Genomic DNA, 20066 nt, shown 5'->3' with positions numbered 1-20066 from the left:
TTATAGGTGAAAATACAGTGATTTTTAAAAGTATTTTAATATTTCACATAGTTCATTATTCTTAAATGATGTAAAAATAGATGATGTGTCCTGTGGAATTGTGTCCTTTTTCCAATATTTCTCACTTTTTGTTTAAAAGGCGAGGTTAGGAAAATTACTGAGTGAAAATTAGCACTAACAAATGGCTTTATGCGCCAGTAGTTGGATATTTTTTTAGTTACGTGGTTCATAACCCAGTGGATATTAGAGATTGAAGTGATTGCTTTGACCGAAATATAAAAATACTTTCATGTGTATTTATTTTAGCCATCTTTAAAGCTGAATAGGTAAGAGCTTCCTTTTACCTATTTTCCAATGTTTAGAACTTAGAACAATGCTAAACTATCTTCCAGTGTTTAGAGCTGACTTTACACAAAATCCTAGGACTTATCTATAGACCTGATTATTTCTTGGGATCTTGGTCACTCACTGAACCTTTCCAGAACGTTCATTGAGTTACGTGCTTCTAGAGAATATGTATGTCAGTTTATATGAGGTATAGTACATTGTATTTATCTGTACATGCAGAGAATAGTTGAATAATAAATTTTGCTTCTTCAAAATGTCTATTAAACCTGCTGCTAGGGAAATGCCCCACAGTAAAGTTCTTCCTGTAGACACATGAGGACCTGAGCTTTGTCTCCACAGCTTCGTAAAGATAGAAAGACTGGTGTGGTGGTCCATGCTTGCAGTCCAGCGCTAGGGAGGTAGAGGCAACAGATCCTGAGCTAGCTGTTCATCCAGCCTAGCCTAATTGGTAAGCTCCAGGTCAGTTAGAGATCCCACCTCAAAAAGACAGGATGTGTGTGTGGGTAACATTGCGCAGTGGGTCTGAGTCTCCACCAAGTTTGACAGCCTGTATTTGAGCCCCAAGAACCCCGTGGTGGAGAGAGGACCAGCTCCTGCAAGTTGCTTTCTAACCTCCACCTCAGGATCATGGCTGACTGGAACTTTGGCTCCCTCTTCTCCCCTCCCCTCCCCTCCCCCTCATCCCTTTTCTCTGAATAAATAAATAAATAATAAAAATTTATGAGGACAAATAAAAATGGAGTGGATGGCTCCTGAGGAACAGTACCTACCCATGATTGACCTCTAAACTTCACAAGTATATGTTTGCTTACCCTCTACACACATGTGCCACGCACACAAACACAGAGAGAAAAGGAAAATGTCTTTTTCTGACCAAAAGAGAATCAAAAGATAAGTTAGCAAAGTAAACTCTAATTAGCATGGCCTTCCCGGAGATAACAGATACAAACTGGAAACTAGAAAGCAGGACAGAAACACACGGCCGCCTGACCACTCAGTGAAGAGAGACAATGCAAGAAGATGTTGCAGGCTGCTGGACCTGCGGGAGCAGGCTCAGAGTGATGTCCGCCTGACGCTAGGCTGCATCAGGCTCTGCACACGGTCACCACGGTAACTGTGTTCTAGAAGGAAAGGAGAGGACAGTATGCAAGCAAGCTGCAGACGTGACAGAACTAAGGAAGGATTCTAGAGCGCTGAGAGAGGAAGAGCCTGGAAGTCTGAATAAACCGCCCAGGCCTTTGGATGACTCCTGACACAGACGTGTGCATGGTGGATTCATGCAGCCCCCAAAGAATGACAGACCTGGCCTGCAATGTGAGGTACAACCAGGAAGGAGAGTACACACTTTGAAACCCATCGTTAATGTGTGCTGAAAGTAACAAAAACCCAGTCCTGATTAAGAGTGTTAACAGTGTTGAGAGTGGTGTCCGTAATAGAGCATCTGTAATTCAGAGTTACTGAAATACAGAGCATCTGTAATTCAGAGTTACTCAGCACGAGGAGCCCCACAGCGGAGTGCTGTGTGTTAGTGGACTTCAGGTTTCAGTGTGGAAAGCTGGGAGAGAGCTAGAGACAGTTGCCAGTGGTCGCACAGCAGTATAAATGCCACTGAGTTACACCCTCTGTGGTTTAAGTTTCATGTTTATTTAAGCTCTGTTTAAAAGAGAAGATGATTGGGGAAATACGGTCAGTTTTTAAAAAGGAAGAATATCAATAGAAACCAAAGCTGGAATTGCAGGTAAACATTCTGAAGCAACTGTTAGAAATTGGGTTAGTGATATAAAGGGAAGTATTCTCGTAATGAGTGAAAAGAAATCTCAGGAGAGAAGTAGAAATGATTTTTAAAAATCAAATAGAATTTATAAAACTGGCCCGGGCCTGACACTTTTAATCCCAGCACTGCAGAGGCAGAGGCAGAGGCAGGTGGATTCTCTGTGAGTCTGAGGACATCCTCATCAACATAGTAAGTCCCAGGCCAGTCAGGTCTATAGAGCGAGGTCCTGTCTTGGAAATTTAAAAGTAGTCCTAGTACTGAAAAATACAACATTTGGAAAATGAACATCCTTCCTGTGGGGAGCTCGAAAGACCCAAACCCAAACTCTCTCAGAGACGGATGAAAGGGCAGAGGGAACTTGAGTTTGCTGTCTCTGCCTGGGAGTGGCCTTGGCAAGACCAGCCTCGGCCTGAGCCAGTGCCTTGAAGGAGTTAATGTTTGTGTTCCTGGGAACTTGGCTTTTCCTCCTAAAGAGATTAGCGTTACAGCCCCCAGGCCACTGTGTGCCCGGTAGTCCGATGCTCTGAGGGCCCTGCTCTCCTTGTGCAGGACTGTTTGGTTGATGTTTCTCCTCTGGAAGAGGTAGATAAGATGCTCAGGAAGTTTGCTTGGCATGAGACATGGCTTGTGCAAGACTCCCCGACACCAAGCTTCACCGTCCTCTCTGTCTTCTGGCTTCTTTAGCGTCTCATCTGGTCCTCTCTCTTAGAACCCTTTCACTGGAGAACGACCTACTAGTCCAGCTCGTTTACTTTGAGTGGTACATGTTCATGTTTGAGTGTGCGTGAGAAAGAGAGAGAGAGACTAAGGATTGAACCCAGGGGTTTGTGCAAGCATTCTACTACTGAGGTAGTGTATATTCTACTGGCAGAATTACAAAGCTGCTTTATGTAATATTTTAAATATGGCTTAAAGCTCCATTATGTTTTTTTAATCTGTTATAATATGGCCTGACACTTAAAAAAAAAATAAGTAAATCAAGCTTCTAACCCCAGGCTTGTTCAGATGAAAGCTTGTTCTTGGAATCCTTGGGAAAAATGTTTTTTTTTTTTTTCTTGTGTAACCATTTCATACATATATGTGGTGTGTTGAGATTGCATTCCCACATACCCCATTAAACTGCTGCCCTCCGCCTCTCCCTCTGCATCCCTGTTTTTGGCAGCAGTTTCTCATCCGCTCTGTGTGCTGACTGCCTCAGGACCATGTGCTGACCGTGGTGGGAGCGTGTGTAATTACGAGCAGGGCCTTCCAGTCTCCTGCACCGTTTGTGCTTCCTGACGAGTTGCAATACCTGTCTGAGACAGTTTCCTCCTCCTTAGTTGGAATGGGAGTCAAAGAAGTCAGGTCAGCATCATTATTATTCAGCGTATGTGTTCTTAAAAGTCATCGTGTTAAACAAACCCATGCCATATAATGCCTGGGAACTATCGGGGAGAAGGAGCTAGAGTCACAGTGCTCAGAATGCTTCAAAAATATGCTGCATAGTTTTAAGTGAGAACCTAATGAAAACAGAACCACAATTTAATATATATAATGGTTGTTAAGAAATACATAAAAATCATCAGGAATCCAGACTCTTAGAGTGAGGAAGCATGGGCTGATAGGTTGTGCTCTTCCGTTAGTCTTCCTTTGAAATCAGGAGGAAGTTGTGTGGAGTGTGACTCATAGCATGTGGATGGTAACGTCTGGGGTAGGTGCCCGAGTGCATGTTTGGTGGGTACCTGGGCAGCCAAGTTCTGCTGGGTCCATTTTTCTGTTTTTACCTAGTATTTCTTGCAGAAGAAATCATGCACAAAATTCACATCATGCCCGAATTGCTCTGGAATATGTAGGCCAAATTAGAACAAATACACATTTTCAAAACAAGCATCAGAGCAGAACCGACTGTACCTGCTGCAGGGTGGTGGCAGTGAACGGCGACCGTCCCAGCACATGGCGGTGCTTAGCTCGCCCTAGTTCCTCTGTTTGATTTGAGCCCAAGTTCACATTCCTAATCAACTGCTAGATTTTTCTTAGAGGAAGTGATTTTTTTTATAGTAAGGGAAGCAGTTGAACTACCGATAATCATTTTCTTTTTCAGGGAGAAACCAACTCATTGGGGCCTGTTGTATTAAGAAAAGCATGGTGTAATCCCTCGTATGCTAGTTAGTGGAGAACAGTGTTAGTAATAATATCCAGTGGGTAACGCTGTCGTAAGGAAATGGTGTCACTGTATGTGGAAAACGTTAAAGGCTTTGTGACTTGTTACAGTTGCTGATGTCTGGAGCTTGGGTTTGGTTAAAGCGGTTAACAGCAATTAAAAGCAAAGAAAGGTTACTTTCTAAAAAGACATTTGTAATAATGTCTAATGTTTTTTTTTGTTTTTTTTTTTTTTTTGGTTTTTTCGAGACAGGGTTTCTCTGTGTAGCTTTGCGCCTTTCCTGGAACTCACTTGGTAGCCCAGGCTGGCCTCGAACTCACAGAGATCCGCCTGGCTCTGCCTCCCGAGTGCTGGGATTAAAGGCGTGCGCCACCACTGCCCGGCCAATGTCTAATGTTTTAAGTATAGAGATAAATGATAAGTCAGTGTTGTTCCTAGCCCGTCTCTATATATGTCATATTGCAAACTCCCAGCAAATAACCTAACAGGAAAGATACACATATCCGTCTCTCCTTAGGACCCAGTCACTGCCAGCGTTTGCTACATTTCTTCTCTTAAAAAGTGATAGCCCTAAAGCTTGACGCTCCTGTCCCCGTCTTTCCCCTTCTTTATTGGTGACCACTGCTGTACTGTTGGTGTGTTTCATTCAGTCAAGCTTATTTTCATTATGGGTGTGCATTAATAAAATCGTATTGCCTGTGGTTCTGAAACGCACGTTCTGCTTGATTATGGTTTTGCAGCCTTTCACGTCATGTCTTAGAAATTGTGATATGTATAGATTGTGGTTCATTCACTCTTTGATACTCTGTGAGATACTCAAGTTTCTGTGACTCTGTGGCTTAGAAAGTGAGCACTTTTTGCTCATTGGGTGCGTTTTGATTCTCAGTGGGAGACTGGGTGAGTCATACTGATATTTCCAGAAATCTTGCTTTGCGCTTTGTTCCTGTTTGACAAAAGATTTGGCACTATGACATCGCTGCCTTGATTTGGTTTCTCTCTCCCCAACCCAAGGAAGTAAAGTAAATATGAATTAGAAAGGAGAACCTGGACTAGGGCTGTAGTTGAATGGAATAGCCTTCCTGGCTTGCCTGAGACCCTCAACTCAATGCCTAGTACTCCTTGCTCCTACAAAAGACAGACAGATCTTATACAACACCTTTCAGCAGGACAGTGGTGATTGTTGAATTAAAAAACTCCAAGTCACAGAAGAGAACCTTTTGGTCATGAAAGTACAGAACAGTAGACCTGCTTAGAGTTGCCTCTAGGGAAGGATAAGAATTCTATGCAGTTTTCCAAACATATTTATCAATTTCTTGCCTTTAAAAAATAACCGTTGTTATACCGAATGCTGAATTCTGCATGCTTTTTTGTATTCCTTTTAGTAATAGTGTCTTAGGCTAGTTTTGTGACTATTTTAAATGACCTTGATTATTTTGTACTGACTGTTAAGCCACATTGATGCATCACATAATGACATTTTGGACATTGACAGACCACGTGTACAGTGGTGGTTTCCCCGGGACTTGGTGATGCTGAAGGTGTTGTCTGTATTAAGGTGCATTCTGGCCCCACATCTCTGGGGCTGCCTAATGACACATTTCTCAGGGCCTGTCTTTGTCATTCATGTGTAATTGTATTAGAAGAACTCAATTGAGTAAGTATTTGCCACTTTATTACTTGTTAGAATATTCAGGTAAGGATATGCTGCTCATCTCTTAGATATTTTCAATAATAAATTCTTTAATTATTGTAATACTTACCCTCAAATTCCCTTTTCCTGTGTACCAGTCAGTGTGAGGAGCATATAAGTGATGTAAATAGTGTTTGGATAGCCTTAGCCATTAGTTGGTAACATTGACAGTTTCTTAAATCTAAGCAGGAAAATTAAACTTAAAACCAAAATTTTAATAAAATAGAATAGAGGGCATTGAATATTTCTGTTCGAGTATATTATATCTCATTTTCTTGTTTTATGTAATTTTTTTTTTTATAAAACTGTGTTATTTAGTGTTTTGAACTGGACCCTTTGTGATGTTAAAATGCCATGGTTATTTACTTAAATCTTGTTTCTTTTCTAAAAGTTGCCCTGGAGAAATCTAATTTATGATGATTGTTTCGGTGTCCCATCCATCCAGTTAAGATGTGTCCCTAGTTTTAATTGTTAGTAAAGTGATGTCCTTGATTGGTTATGTCACGATGACACACAAGTCCATTTATTCACCTCTGCTTTGAACCGCAGTTTCTGCCATGGCACTGTTCAGTGATATGTGAGCTAAGTGCAGTGGCCCACACATCTGTAACTCCAGTGCCGGCTGGAGGGGAGGACCTAGATCCCGGGAGCTCCTTTTTCAATCACATGATGCAATCCATGGGCTCTGGGTTCAGTGAGAGACTCTGTCTCAAAACAAAGTGGAATTTAGCAGAGGTAGACACCCAAGCTGACGCACACACGCACACACAAACACATACATGCATACAGCACACATATATACACGTACTATGATATATAGAGAATACAATAAAATACTAACAATTTCATAATTTCTAATCATAAATTTCAATTTTAAAATATACAAAGCTTAAACGACACTTTTAAAAATACATTCTTCAGAAAAATGCCAGTGCATTACTACTAAAGACAAACAGCAAAGAAATTGCTTCCTGTAGTGTGTGATGAATAATGATTCTACTTATTTTCAGTGCATCATTGCATACAGATATAACTTTTATGTTATGAAGAGTTTTATTTTGAAAATAGATTTTAATAGAACTGTCTTATAAGTCATAAGTACATATTTTTAATTATTTTCAATTTAGATAGTATCTGTTAATATATTTTAATAGTTTAATTTTGCAAAACTTAGTTTGAGGGTTAAGGAATTTATAAGCAGAGTATATGACTTGCCAGTTTAAAAAGTTGTATTAGTAGTCTTCATTTCTTTGGTTAAGTTGAGTTTGGATTCTAGTCTCAATGCTCAGAAGGGCTTAGCATTAACTAGCTGTGCTCTGAGGATAGTAGTGGTTACAAGAGTTCACAGTCTCCCGTGCAGGTAGTTATACCCATTGTGCCACCCTGTGGCAGCTGGCGTGGAGCTGCGTTCCTCATCTGTCAGGTATTGGCTGATGGTCATTGTTTAAACAGGAATCAGTCTTCCCTTCTAGATGAAGCGACGTGGACAGCAGCTGTTGATTACTGGATTCAGGAAAGATCTACAAGCATTTTATAATTCTTCCTTAACAAACTGTGCCACTGCTTTTAAATACCTTGCTTCCAGAAGAAGTCTGCTTCCTCTCCCAGTTATCTCAGTTGATTAGTATTTTAAGGGGTGCACCACCCTGTTCCTGGTCTCTGACGTATTGTTCTAACATGGTCTTTGCATCTCCCTATTGTGATTGATTCTATTTTTATCTGTTTTTAGTGTGTGTAAAATGTTCTAATGTAAATGATTTACTATTCTTCTGTTATTTTTTACTTATTTTGTGAATCCTATTTAGCTTACATTTACAGTTGTACACATGTAGCCTTCTAAATTAAAATTGCTTTTTCATTTAAAAACACTGTAGTTTAAAATACAAACCTATTTTGTTACATTCCAATTTTGGTTTAATTATTATTAAAATCATCTCAATATATGTTAATGTAGTGCATTCAGAAGTTGACTTAGCAAGCCTGATTACAGTGTAAAAGCTTACGTAAATAAATAAATGACCAATATTACTAGAGGCTATAAGCAGCATGGCGGAAAAATGGAAGAACTCTTTTATCCTAGTTTTTAGAGGGCATCAGCAGCTTGCTTTTATGAAAAAGTAACAGCTAAATGCACTGCAAATAATTTGCAGTAATCCAGTTCAGTGATTCATGTGTCTGCTTTAATGGGTCATAATTCAGGGTAAAGGAACTGAGTGCAGTCAGAGTGCAGACGTGGCTCATGCCAGGGACAGTATCTCTTCATAAAGCACACCTCGGGAGGAGCCTTTGCCAGCCCTAATACTCTCTGATGTTTTGATGTCCTGCATATTTTTCCGATTAAGTTTTGAGTGCCATGTTTTTAGTTGTATTTCCACATTCATTATTCTCACGTAGACCCTTCAGCGGGTTTGCCATATATGATTATTTTTTTAATGATGCCTTTCTTTCCACTTCAGCAGTTTAATAATCTAGCACATGGCTGCTTCTCGGTGCTCAGCATTCACCTCCCCAGCACAGAAGAGGACATGTGCGTTGGCTTCAGAATTCCATTTGCCATGTTAGAAATGCATATTCCCCATGGAACGACATTTGTTTGACATAACCATTCATTTTTATTACGTCTTTAAATATGTTTATCCAGAGTTATCAATAATCATAAATAACCGTATTTTCAACTTGTTCTGTTTTTTTCGAACAGACAAAATTGCTTACCCAGTACATATTAAATCTCGGCAAGTATGATCAAAACTACGACATCAGAGACCGCACAAGATTTATTAGGCAGCTTATTGTTCCGAATGAGAAGAGCGGAGCTTTAAGTAAATATGCCAAAAAGATCTTCCTAGCGCAGAAGCCTGCACCACTGCTGGAGTCCCCCTTTAAAGGTAGATCAGACTGTGTAGCTGTAAAACACGTTATCGAAAATTGTGTCGGTGTGATGTGCTTCACATTTATCTCCTAGAGAAAGACACGACTTCCACGCCGATATGTGAGAACAGTGTGCTTGCACTCATTCATCTGGTCAGGGCAAGCTTTAGTTTTAGTGTCTGTTAAAGTTTGTATTTCTGTAGATCTTGTTTGCCTAAATAATTTCAGGTCCACTGGTTCTCATCAGGCGTCTTAACTGAGCAGTAGATGAAAAGCTGTTTTGTTCTTGTAAGACGCAGGCTTTATTTCTGCTTTAAATACTTGTGCTTTCTGAGGGTGGGTGTAAGTTACCTTAATAGTAAGTTACTAATTAAATATCTATGTACACTGATGTCAGCATCTCTAGGAGAAATTACTTCATACAAACATCTTTTTAATTTAAGTTCCTTTTCAAGGAAGAAACTTGTGTTCTTTTCTCCAGCTTTTTTTAAAGGGACTAATTAAATATCTTATCAGTTAAGTAGCTATTATAGCTGGAATCCCGTGGTTATGTAGCTTGATTTTCACATGGCTTCTTATTTAATTGTTATAAAACAGTAAATACAATTCAGTTTAGTAGAAAAAGTATTGAAATTCTGGATGTGTTTGTGCCAAGACATGTATATGGATTGTTTAACTGCGCTGTCATTCCTAATATTCACAGTAAAGTAATTTTTAGAGAAGCTACATTTCAGAGCAACACCTCTAAACACACTGACTGATTAGCTTTTTTATTGACCATTATGGGGGAGATTATTGTAATCTATGGGCTGAAATCAGTTTTCTGACCTATGAAGAGCTTCCTGGTTTGTATTTATTCCTTGACATTTGTGGTAATATGCCAATTACCTTGAGTTCGATTATGATTGTTATCTGTTATATTCGGCTCATATTGTTTATTTTCTATTTTCCTCCATTTTTAATAGATAGGGATCATTTCCAGCTTGGCACCTTATCTCATACCCTCAACATTAAAGCGTCTGGATACCTGGAATTATCTAATTGGCCAGAGGTGGCGCCTGACCCATCCGTTCGCAATGTAGAAGTAATAGAGTCAGTAAGTTGACCTTTCTGAGATTAATTTTGTTCTAGCAATGAGAGCTTCTGAGATAACTATCATTTTATATAAAAGCCTTTGGGCTGAACACTGAACGCTGTTCTGGTGATTCTGAATGTAATGTGTTAGATATACCTTGCCTTATAGGAACTAAATATTGTGGTTTTCCTTGCTGAGTAGTGGACTGTTCTGTGCTTCAAGGAAATCGAGAATTGAATTCTCTGCATCAGTACCAGCCACATTTGTGCGGGTGCATTGGTAACCACGTAGATTCAATTTCTAAGGTATTTAGTTTCAATGGATTGAGCTTTTTCTACTTTGTTAGAGATTCGTAAGCTTCCTGTCAGTGTTTTTATAAATAATTTTTACTGTTCTTTTCCAAAAAAGAAAAACCTGTACAAAATGTACTGGGTTTTCTGTTGAGCCTTGTTTTAAGTAGCACTTAAAAATAAGTAGGTAGCATTGTGTACCAAACATGACCTTGATGAGGTCACACTTAAAAAATGAATAATACACAGTTTTCACATTATTCTAAAAAATTGCCGTAATCCTTTTTCTGAATCTTATCTTAAAAATACTAGCTATTAGGTTTAAATAGTTGATACTCTTTACCAATTTTACCTGTTTATTGTTTTATAAATAAATGTGATAAAGGGACATTTTACTTGTACTTAGAAATTATGTGGAGTATTTCTGTTGCTTTTTAAGGTAGGGTTAATTTAAATGGAGCTGTTGAGAATTATATTATGGATGTTTTCCTGATATAAATGGCACTGTGAACTAGAATTCATATAATCAGAATTCTTTACCATTAAACTCCTTTTGGAAAGTTAGTTAGCCTTATCGTCCCCTTCACATACATAGGAAGGACTCATACTCCAAACATAATCCCTTTAATGAGCATAGCCATGTAATATGATTCCCATGAGCAATGGCTTTCTTTCGAATATGAAACTTACATTGGCGTTGGAACATGTCCAGCAGCAGATGATCAATAATATCTCAATTCAGAGCCCTGGTGGTAGATGTTTGACAACATGTTTCTGTTTAAAACTCATAACGATACACTCCCCCCGCCCCCCAGTTTTGATTTTTTTGGTTTTTCGAGACAGGGTCTCTCTATGTAGCTCTGGATGTTCTGGAACTCACTGTGTAAAGCAGGCTGGCCTCAAACAGAGATCTGCCTGCCCCTGCCTCCCAAGTGTTGGGTTTAAAGTTGTACACACCAACAGGCCTGGCTCAGTATTTCTGTTTCATAGGTGAAGAAACCAAGGTTTAGAGAGCCTAAATAGATTCAAGTTTCCATGCACAGCTCCTGCAGACTGGAACTGTACTGTGTTTGCTGTACCCTCTGCATGCCTTCCTGTGCGGTCGAGGCGAGGATGCCTGAGCTTGTTGGCAGAGCTGTGGTGTTCTCTGTGCTTGGTGCCATCATTTTCAGCTTTAACGAACGATCTGTGTTTAAAGCTGGTCCAGAAAAAATCTAAAGGTTATCAAAACTTGAGAGGCGACCCAGTTGGTAAAGTGCTTGCCACGCAGGCGTGAGGGCCCGAGTTTGGTCCCTGGCACCCACATAAGGATCCAGCTGTGGTGGTGCCCGTCTGTAAACTCAGCGCTGAGGAGTGGAGATGTGAGGGCTGCTGCATTCACGGGCCAGCCCATCTGGCTATGTCGCTGGGGTCCAGGCTCCGTGAGAGACCCTGTCCTATTCATGAACGTACCCAACAGTGACTCCGGCCTCCATACTCAACCCTCACCCTATGAACACATACAACACACACATTAAAAATAAAAATAAATAACTCATTGCATGTCCGTTCATCTTACAGCTAAATTTGCTTGGGTTTCTCCCAAATCTGAGCACTGTTCAGCACAATTGCTCTATTGTACAAGTTTTGTCCCATATTGGGACATGAAGACAGTGTTCTTTGTGGCAGGTCTTGTGTAGACGCTCTCTCTTCTGATCATTATGCTCGCAGCCTGTTATGGTGCTGCCCTTTTTCTTGATTGGGCACATGATGTTTTGGCTTAAGTAGAACAATCCTCTTATCCTCCCACTGTATCCTCTCTCTTTACCTTCCTTTCTCTTCCCCCTGGAAGGAGTTTGTCTTCTCAGAAATTGATAGCAATGCTGTGCGATTTAATTTTGTCTCTGTAATGTTCTTACATTGGTTGGCTGGCTTCTTCCATTTTCATGTGTTCCAAGCATTAACTCTTTTATAGGGACAGTGCCTAAGTAACCTGTTTTCTTATCTTCATTTCAGTTGTCCAGTTCAGCAGAGATAAATTGATTTCTTTTTCATTTTGCTAACTATATCCCTGAAATTAATAATTAATAACTTATGGAGAATAATTATTGCTAATGGAACCAGATTAAGATGTCCACTTAAGCCATATAACAAACAGATTCATTCTATTGGTTTCTGAGATAGTGGCTTACATTTTCTATGAGGGATACTATGAAATACAAACATAATATAATTGGTTCTGTTTTGAAATGCATCCTTAACTGCAGAAAGTGGTGTTCAGATTATCCTTTTGCCTCGCACTGTGCCTCTTCTCCCCCCTGAAGTCACAGAAGGCATTTTGTGCACATGATACACTGTATTATTCTGGGTTTACTATCTAGTGATCCTCTAAGGTCAAATCTCATTATTATGAAATATAACTTAGGAAGAAAAATGGCTGAGGCTTAGATAATCTGACATTTTAATCAAAACAACAGGGAGCCTAGTCAGGTTGACACTAGAAGTCACTTTGAATTACACACCACCGTTTCCAGGATATCAGATATAATGTATATTTATATTAAGGGACCCGTAAGTTTTGTGGCTCCTTCAGAGTTTTTTGTTTAGTTACAGAAAATCCTTTTTTTCCAGCTACACAAAGACCGTCTTTTGCATTTCAAGGACACTTTGCTTTGTAAACACATGGGCAGCACACCGTGGAGAGGACCTCTCCATCTCCTCCGTTCTTTCCTCCGCTCTTCCTTACCGCGGCTAGCTGTCGCACCACAGTGAATTCAATGGTGTTAGGCTTTGGCCCTTAAATGTCTGAAACGATGTGAATATAGAAATTCATATATTCAAATCATTTTATTAGTTTTCTTCTCATTTTCCAAGTAATAATTTTTCAGGTTTCTGAAGCTTCTCTTGGGCAGTTGGGATTTTTGAGCATTAATATTTTTATTATTTGTATTAGTATTTTAAAACATTCTCAGAAAATTGTAATGAGCCTTCAGTGTTGAGGAGAGTTCTTGGACTAGAACCTGTGTCATGCTGTGAAATACTTTTACAATACTATCTCTCTCTCTCTGGCTTGCACACACTGGAAACTAAATTAAAAGTATAATAAATAAGTGAGTCTTAACCATTGTGACCTTTTAAGAAATCTACATTTCCCTGCTTTTTAGAATAGAAGGTATGAAACATAATTTTTCCAAGATAATCAGGGTCACAGTTGGGACAGGTTTATAGTAGAGACTTCTCCTAATGCCATATTTAATGAACACCAAAGAACATCATTTACTTAAATGCAAACAAATATTTTCTGAGTATAAAATTGAAAACTGTTAGGGTGTAATAGGTATAAGTAATACTTATTATGCCAGACACACTTAGGATGCTTCAGTGTGCAGGCTTAGAAATTCCCACCCTGGGGAAGAAAAAGACAAGTAAATCACAGAGCATATTAGAAGGAAGCTACTACTATTTTTGAAAGGGCTTGGAGTTGTGCTGAGGAAGAATAATAGCTGAGGGCAAGGCCCCCAGACAGAGCAGGTCTGGGAGTCTTGAAGGAACAGTAAGAACTGGTTGGAGCAGAGTATGCAAAGGAAGAGGAGGTGAGTGGGAACGGCTTGTTGAGTCTGGTCAGGCAGACTACTATAGACTGCCTATTTGATTGAAACCAGGAGCCACCAAGGTTTGCAACCAGAGTAGCTGGCCCAGCTCGAGCTCCTGTGTTCAGCAGGCTTTGGGTGGGGTCAGTGGAAAGGAGAAGCAGGTAACGAGTTAGGAACCTGCTGCAGTAATCCAGGAGAGACAGGGGCCCAACCCAGGTGGAAGAGCCTTTCTGCATGGGTTAGACGCCTAGGCCACGAGAAAGAGGAGGTGGGGTGTAGTGCAGGGAGGCAATGTTCACTTCCTGCTTGCGTTCACTATGGTTTGCTTGCTTTTGTCTAAGTGCCAAGCTAGCAACATATATTGTTGTTGTTGTTACTGTAGGTTAAGTTTCCTGTGGACCAACAAACACAAACATTTGTTAAATCATCTGGAGACATAACCCGAGTAATTTAACAGTGGGTTCTGAATGAGAGTTTGTTGTGTGTTTAGAAGTGGGTAACTTGCTGTTGGGACTCGGAACAGTTGCTTTCTCTGTTGAAGTCTCAGACTTCCTTCTGAGTTCACTGTGGACTTAAACCAGTACATTTGCCAGGAGTCAGAATCACTTAGTAAGGATTCCTAAAGGTTTATCTTGTTTATATAAACAGGCAAAAGATTGGACCCCAGTTGGAAAAACAAAGAAAGAAAAACCTGCCAAGAAATTTTACTCTGAATCTGAGGAAGAGGAGGAGGAGGAAGAAGAGTCTTCTGACAGCAGCAGCGGCGGCGGTGACAGTGGTGGGCTTTCTAACTTATCAAACTGCACCATTCACGCTGTAGACTGTGTGCGGATGCCCTCCCTATCTTTTCCTCCATTTCACCCTCTCATCCACAACAATCCTGTTACTAAATTTAAGACATCTCAGAATTCATTTCTTTTCAGAGCTAGGAAGTTGGGGGCCCTATGCAGTGAAAAGCATGCACAGTGTGGATTCAGAATCCCAACTAAATGAGGCACCTGCTTCTCCATCTCATAGTTGAAGAGAAGACTTTAAAAGTATGCCTTTATGGCTCACAAGTGTCTAACTGCAGCTCTAGGGGGCCCAACCCCCTCACACAGACACACATGCAGGCAAAACACCAGTGCACATATGTTTAAGTAGAAAGTGCGCCTTAATCCCAGCACTTGGGAGGCAGAGGCCAGCATGGCGTGCTTTATTTTATACTTTACACACGTGTCTTGTCTTGTTTGTTTATAAGCTTGTGCCTGTTCCTGGATTGCGTTGTTCAAAGTCTGTTTGAAATTCTATTAACATTGTGGCTATTCACGAGCTCGTCTGAATAGCACGGTAGTGAGTCCTGGGGTCCAGGTGAGGGGCTCTACTGTAGCCCTTGGAGGAAAGCAGCTGCCTAGCAGGAGCTGCACCCAGACCGCTGTTGACTCCCTCACCCCCGATTCTGTACTTTACGTGGGATGGATGGGTGGGTGTGGTGCACGCCTGTGTGAGAGCATTCCCCTGTGCGTGCCCGTGTCAGGGCCAGATGTCAGTGTCAGGCGGCTCCTCACTGTGCATCTTATTTGTTTCGGTTTTGTTTACGTGTATTCGTTTGCACAGGCAGGAGGGAGGGAGGCACATTCCATGGCCCTTGGGTGTAGAGGAGCCAGTTCCCTCCGTCACCGTGTGGGCTCAAGGGATGGAACTCAGTTTGGCACCAAGCACCATCTATCTCTCAGGCCCTAAACCTTATTTGTGAGGCAGTCTCTCACCAAGGCGAGAGCTTACTGTTTTCTCTAGGCTGGCTAATCAGCGACACTCTGGCCCCCTGCTCTGCCTCCCTCTCCCTTCCAGCCCCAGTTACAGAGATGCACACCACCGTGCCTGGCCCCGCCCCCTTCACCCCCAGTTATAGAGATGCACACCACCGTGCCTGGCCCCGCCCCCTTCACCCCCAGTTATAGAGATGCACACCACCGTGCCTGGCCCCGTCCCCTCCAGCCCCAGTTACAGAGATGCACACCGCAGTGCCTGGCTCTGCCCCCTTCACCCCCAGTTACAGAGATGCACACCACCGTGCCTGGCCCCGCCCCCTTCACCCCCAGTTACAGAGATGCACACCACCGTGCCTGGCTCTGCCCCCTCCACCCCCAGTTACAGAGATGCACACCGCCGTGCCTGGCTCTGCCCCCTTCACCCCCAGTTACAGAGATGCACACCACCGTGCCTGGCCCCGCCCCCTCCAGCCCCAGTTACAGAGATGCACACCGCCGTGCCTGGCTCTGCCCCCTTCACCCCCAGTTACAGAGATGCACACCGCCGTGCCTGGCTCTCCCATGTGCTGGCACTGGGGAGCCGGACGCAGCTCCTCCTCCTTGTGCAGCAGGCCCTTTACCCTCGGAGCCATCCCCAGCCCTGCCATTTCTTTTTGTTACTTCCGGGATAAACCATTAAGTTACTATAGACCAGTACTTTCCAGTTCACTGACCTACTGCGTCTATATGTAACTTTGATTTCACAACAAATCCCAAGTATCTTCATTTAGAAGCTTTGTCTGGGTAAGCTTTGTGAAAGATGTCCGGTTAGTGTCTGTCTCCCTATGTTGTGCTTGAATCACATACTCATCACACCAGCTCTGTGAAGTATTTCCTTCTGAAAAGGAAACTGAGGCCAGAGGTTGCATGACTTGCAGTCTTAGGGCTGGTAAGTGGCGTAGCTAGGATTTGAACCTGGACATGCTCAAGGGAAACCCTGTTCCATATCCCACTCCGTGGCAGACTAAAGGAACTGGCTCTCCTGGAGGCACGGTAATGTAGAAAGGACTCTTGATGAAGCGGGTGCTGGAACAGTGTTGAACTGCACTGGGTAGGCGGTCAGCAGGGGCAGTGGTTAGTCCTCTCGTTTGGTGTGCCGCTCTGCACCTGGAGTCAGTGTAGTAGTGAGACCCCGCTGCATTTCGATACATACGCTGGTATATATGTATCTGGAGAGAAGGGCCCACACGTGGCCCAGGCTGGGGTGGAACTCAGGCCTATCCTCCTGCCTCAGCCTTCTGAATCATAGATTTACAAGTGTGCTTTATCATGCTCAGCTCTTAAGGCATCACTTCTGCGAGAACACTAGTGTCATGTTATCTCAGACTGGGAGACCCCCTCTGTGGGGAAAAGGAAGTCGTAACTCTTTGGGAAGTTTGCTTGCTGTGAAAGCTCATTTCCCTTTCTAAGTTGGTTCCTAGGAAGATCTAACTGTCCTTATCTTTCACCATTTAAAATTTTCAGCAGCAAGTAACAGAATTCAGAATTCTTTCTTACACCACTCTTGCGCATTCTTTAAAAACATTCACGCCGTAGCTATCTGCTTTAGGTTTGAAAGAGAGGCTCTCTCCAGCTATTTCCTGTGAGTTTTGTCCTTGCTCTGCCCATTAGCTGAGCGTCTTCTGTCTGTGTGAGTCCCTGTCTGTCTGTCTGTGAGTGAGTCCCTGTGAGCACCTCCTTTCCTCAGTCACTAACTGTCTGTCTGTCTGTCTGTGTGAGTCCCTGTCTGTCTGTGAGTCCCTGTCTGTCTGTATGTCTGTCTGTGAGACCCTGTGAGCACCTCCTTTCCTCAGTCACTGTCTGTCTGTGTGAGTCCCCGTTGAAATAATGCTTCTGAACAGGGTTCACGTGAGTCAGGACTGCCTTTCCTTCAGTCACTGTCTGTCTGTCTGTCTGTCTGTCTCCCTGCTGAACCGATCTGGACAGGATCCACGTGAGTCAGGACTGCCTTTCCTTCAGTCACCGTCTGTCTGTCTGTCTGTCTGTCTGTCTGTGTCCCTGCTGAACTGATCTTCTGAACAGACAGGGTCCCTGTGAGTCAGGACCTCCGTTCGTCTGTCTGTCTGTCTGTCTGGTCCCCACTGAACTGATCTTCTGAACAGACAGGGTCCACGTGAGTCAGGACCTCCGTTCCTCAGTCACCGTGTGGTTCTGGTCTCCTGTGTAATTGAACGGTCATAAGTGAAGGAGCAGCTGGTCTGTCTTTCAGAGAGCGGGTCTGGGAGTGAGAGTGGAGACAACAGTGAGGACAGCAGTGAGGACAGCAGCGAGGACTCCTCCAGCGAGCCAGAGAGTGAGACCGGAAGTGAGGCCGAAGCGGAACGCAAGAGGAACTCCAAAACCAAGAGGAAAAGGTGAGTGACTTTGTCAGCTTCCCTCAGGAAGTTCCCAGAGTTACTATGTCTCCTTAATTCCAGAGTTAAAAATGCCTGGGTAGCTTCTCCAGGACAGATGTTAAGTCTTGACGTACTGTGCTTAGGTTTCATTTTGAACTTGAACAGGTCTTAGGGTACATTTTCAAAATTGATATTACCTTGGGAGGCTGCCTTAAGTGACCAAGCAGTAGGGATGAAACACTTAATTACCTTTTGCAGCAATTTTGCTGAGGGCTAAAATTAAATCCTTCAGCACTTTGCCATTATGTAACCAAGACAATTGATTTTTCTAAATAATGTTACATTAAAAAGATTATGATCCAAATATCAGAGTCAAAGGCTGTGAAGGAAGACGGTCAGGAGATACTTAAGGGGTAGTGCTTTTCAAGATTCCGCCATTAGCAACAGCGGCCTCGTGTGTCAAAGCGTCATTAAGACTTGGAGTAATTGGGGCTAATGCCTTGGCTTGTGTGCCTGTCTTCCCACCGCTCTCGGAGTGGCCTCCGCTGACTCCCTGGCCCTTCTCGGGGCGCTGCCCGCCCCCTGATGAGCTTGCAGCCTGGGCTCAGTGGGGGCTGACAGCACTGATTGGGCACAGTACGCTCTCTGCTCCTTTTATTACAGACAGTAATTAAAGCGGCTCGCCCTGCCACTTCCATAACAAACACAGCATAATGCCCTAATTATGACTTTATTAATTTAAGTCAGGATTTAATGATTTTAAAAGTGATTTATATTGTTTTTCCTGTTCAGAACAAATGAAATCTGTAGGTTAAATTAATACAGGCTTTTCATCATTGCAAAGTTAAAAACCTAGTTACCAGTAAATTCTTCTCATTAGGTTAACATCTGAAACTCTAAGCAGTAAGGTAAACAATAATTATCATCAGAATTGAGTGCTGCATAATAAAATAACACTTTTACCTTTAAAATCTTGTCTGGAGTGCTGGGAGCCAGGCTCCTGAGCACAGCTACCTTGCTGCAGCAGAGCACTGTGGCCGTGGTCACCTGGCCTCTGAGGACACTGTGTGTGCCTTTCACGTCAGACTCGCTGTCATGGTCTGCTTTGGGGAGGTACCTGTTTCTAGAAAGCACACAGTGTCTCCTCAGGTGTCTCCACAGAGGCCATCATGGTGTATGCTTATGATCACATATTAGGTTTGTATTTTTTTTCTTTAGAAAAAAAAATTCTTTAATCTGCATTTATTTTTGAATTTAAAGTAATTGTTACACCTAAGTGAACCACAAAGACATTCTAAGCCCTTTTATTTGCAAGTACATGTTTTAAACAATGAGTTTGGGATAATATATATTGCCATTATTTTGTAGGAGAGAAAACAACATATTTTTCTATCTTCCAATATAATTACATGTGCTCTGAGATGTTGCCATTGCTCTGTTGTTAATAAACAGCAATCATATTTCCTCCACAAAAATCAATTCTGAGAACTATCGATTCTTCTTCCCCAGCCACTCCCCGCTCCTGGGTCATTCGGCCTGTCTCCTAGAATTTGTTTACCATTTGCCAGCAGAACTTTTTAACGGTCTTGATCATCTTCAAGTGTCTTCAGAAACTACCCTTTAGTAATGACAAGTGTTTGTTACTGAATTTGAATTTGACATTCCAGATTATTTTCATGATAGACACAATAGTGTGGTAGAAGGGGAAATAGGATGTCAGAGGGAGAAAGATTTGAATTCAGAGTTCATGATTCCCTCTTCTGCCAGTATGTCCTTAAAGTTATTTAACCTCAAACGATGGTTTCCTTATTGTAAGTGGGTTAATAATATACCCAGGATGAGAGCATCTGTAGTAGCTCATTGGAATGAAGTGCCTAAGCACTTGATTAAAAACAAAAAACTTTAGATTGGTTGACTGATGGTGTGTGTCTGTGAGTGTGCCCGCCTGTGCATGCGTATATGCATGCCTGAGTTTATGTGTGTGCACCACATGATGCAAGAGCCTGAGGACGTCAGGATAAAGTCTTGGATCCCCTGGAACTGGAGTTATAGACTACCATGAGCTGCCATGTGGGTACTTAGCGCTGAACACAAGATCTTCTATAGGAGCTCTACACACTCTTAACTGCTGAACTATCTCTCTAGCCGCTAAGGTAGATTTTTAAAAAAATAAAAGAGCAGGC

General features: G+C 42.2%; 1 protein-coding gene across 2 annotated transcripts in view; it reads left to right on the top strand.

The window, feature by feature from the left end:
- The window catches only part of Ap3b1 (adaptor related protein complex 3 subunit beta 1), a 221708-nt gene that overhangs the window by 120930 nt on the left and 80712 nt on the right, over positions 1–20066 (top strand). For both annotated transcript variants that reach the window (XM_028871654.2, XM_028871655.1), the window contains exons 16-19: positions 8651–8837; positions 9786–9916; positions 14406–14535; positions 17757–17901. In XM_028871654.2, the coding sequence (XP_028727487.1) occupies positions 8651–8837; positions 9786–9916; positions 14406–14535; positions 17757–17901 (593 nt within the window). The remainder of the gene's footprint in view (positions 1–8650; positions 8838–9785; positions 9917–14405; positions 14536–17756; positions 17902–20066) is intronic.

Source organism: Peromyscus leucopus, chromosome 11, assembly GCF_004664715.2.
Source record: "Peromyscus leucopus breed LL Stock chromosome 11, UCI_PerLeu_2.1, whole genome shotgun sequence".
Lineage (NCBI taxonomy): Eukaryota > Metazoa > Chordata > Mammalia > Rodentia > Cricetidae > Peromyscus > Peromyscus leucopus.
The sequence above is the reverse complement of the archived record's forward strand: the minus strand, read 5'-3'. Positions and strand labels throughout refer to the sequence as shown.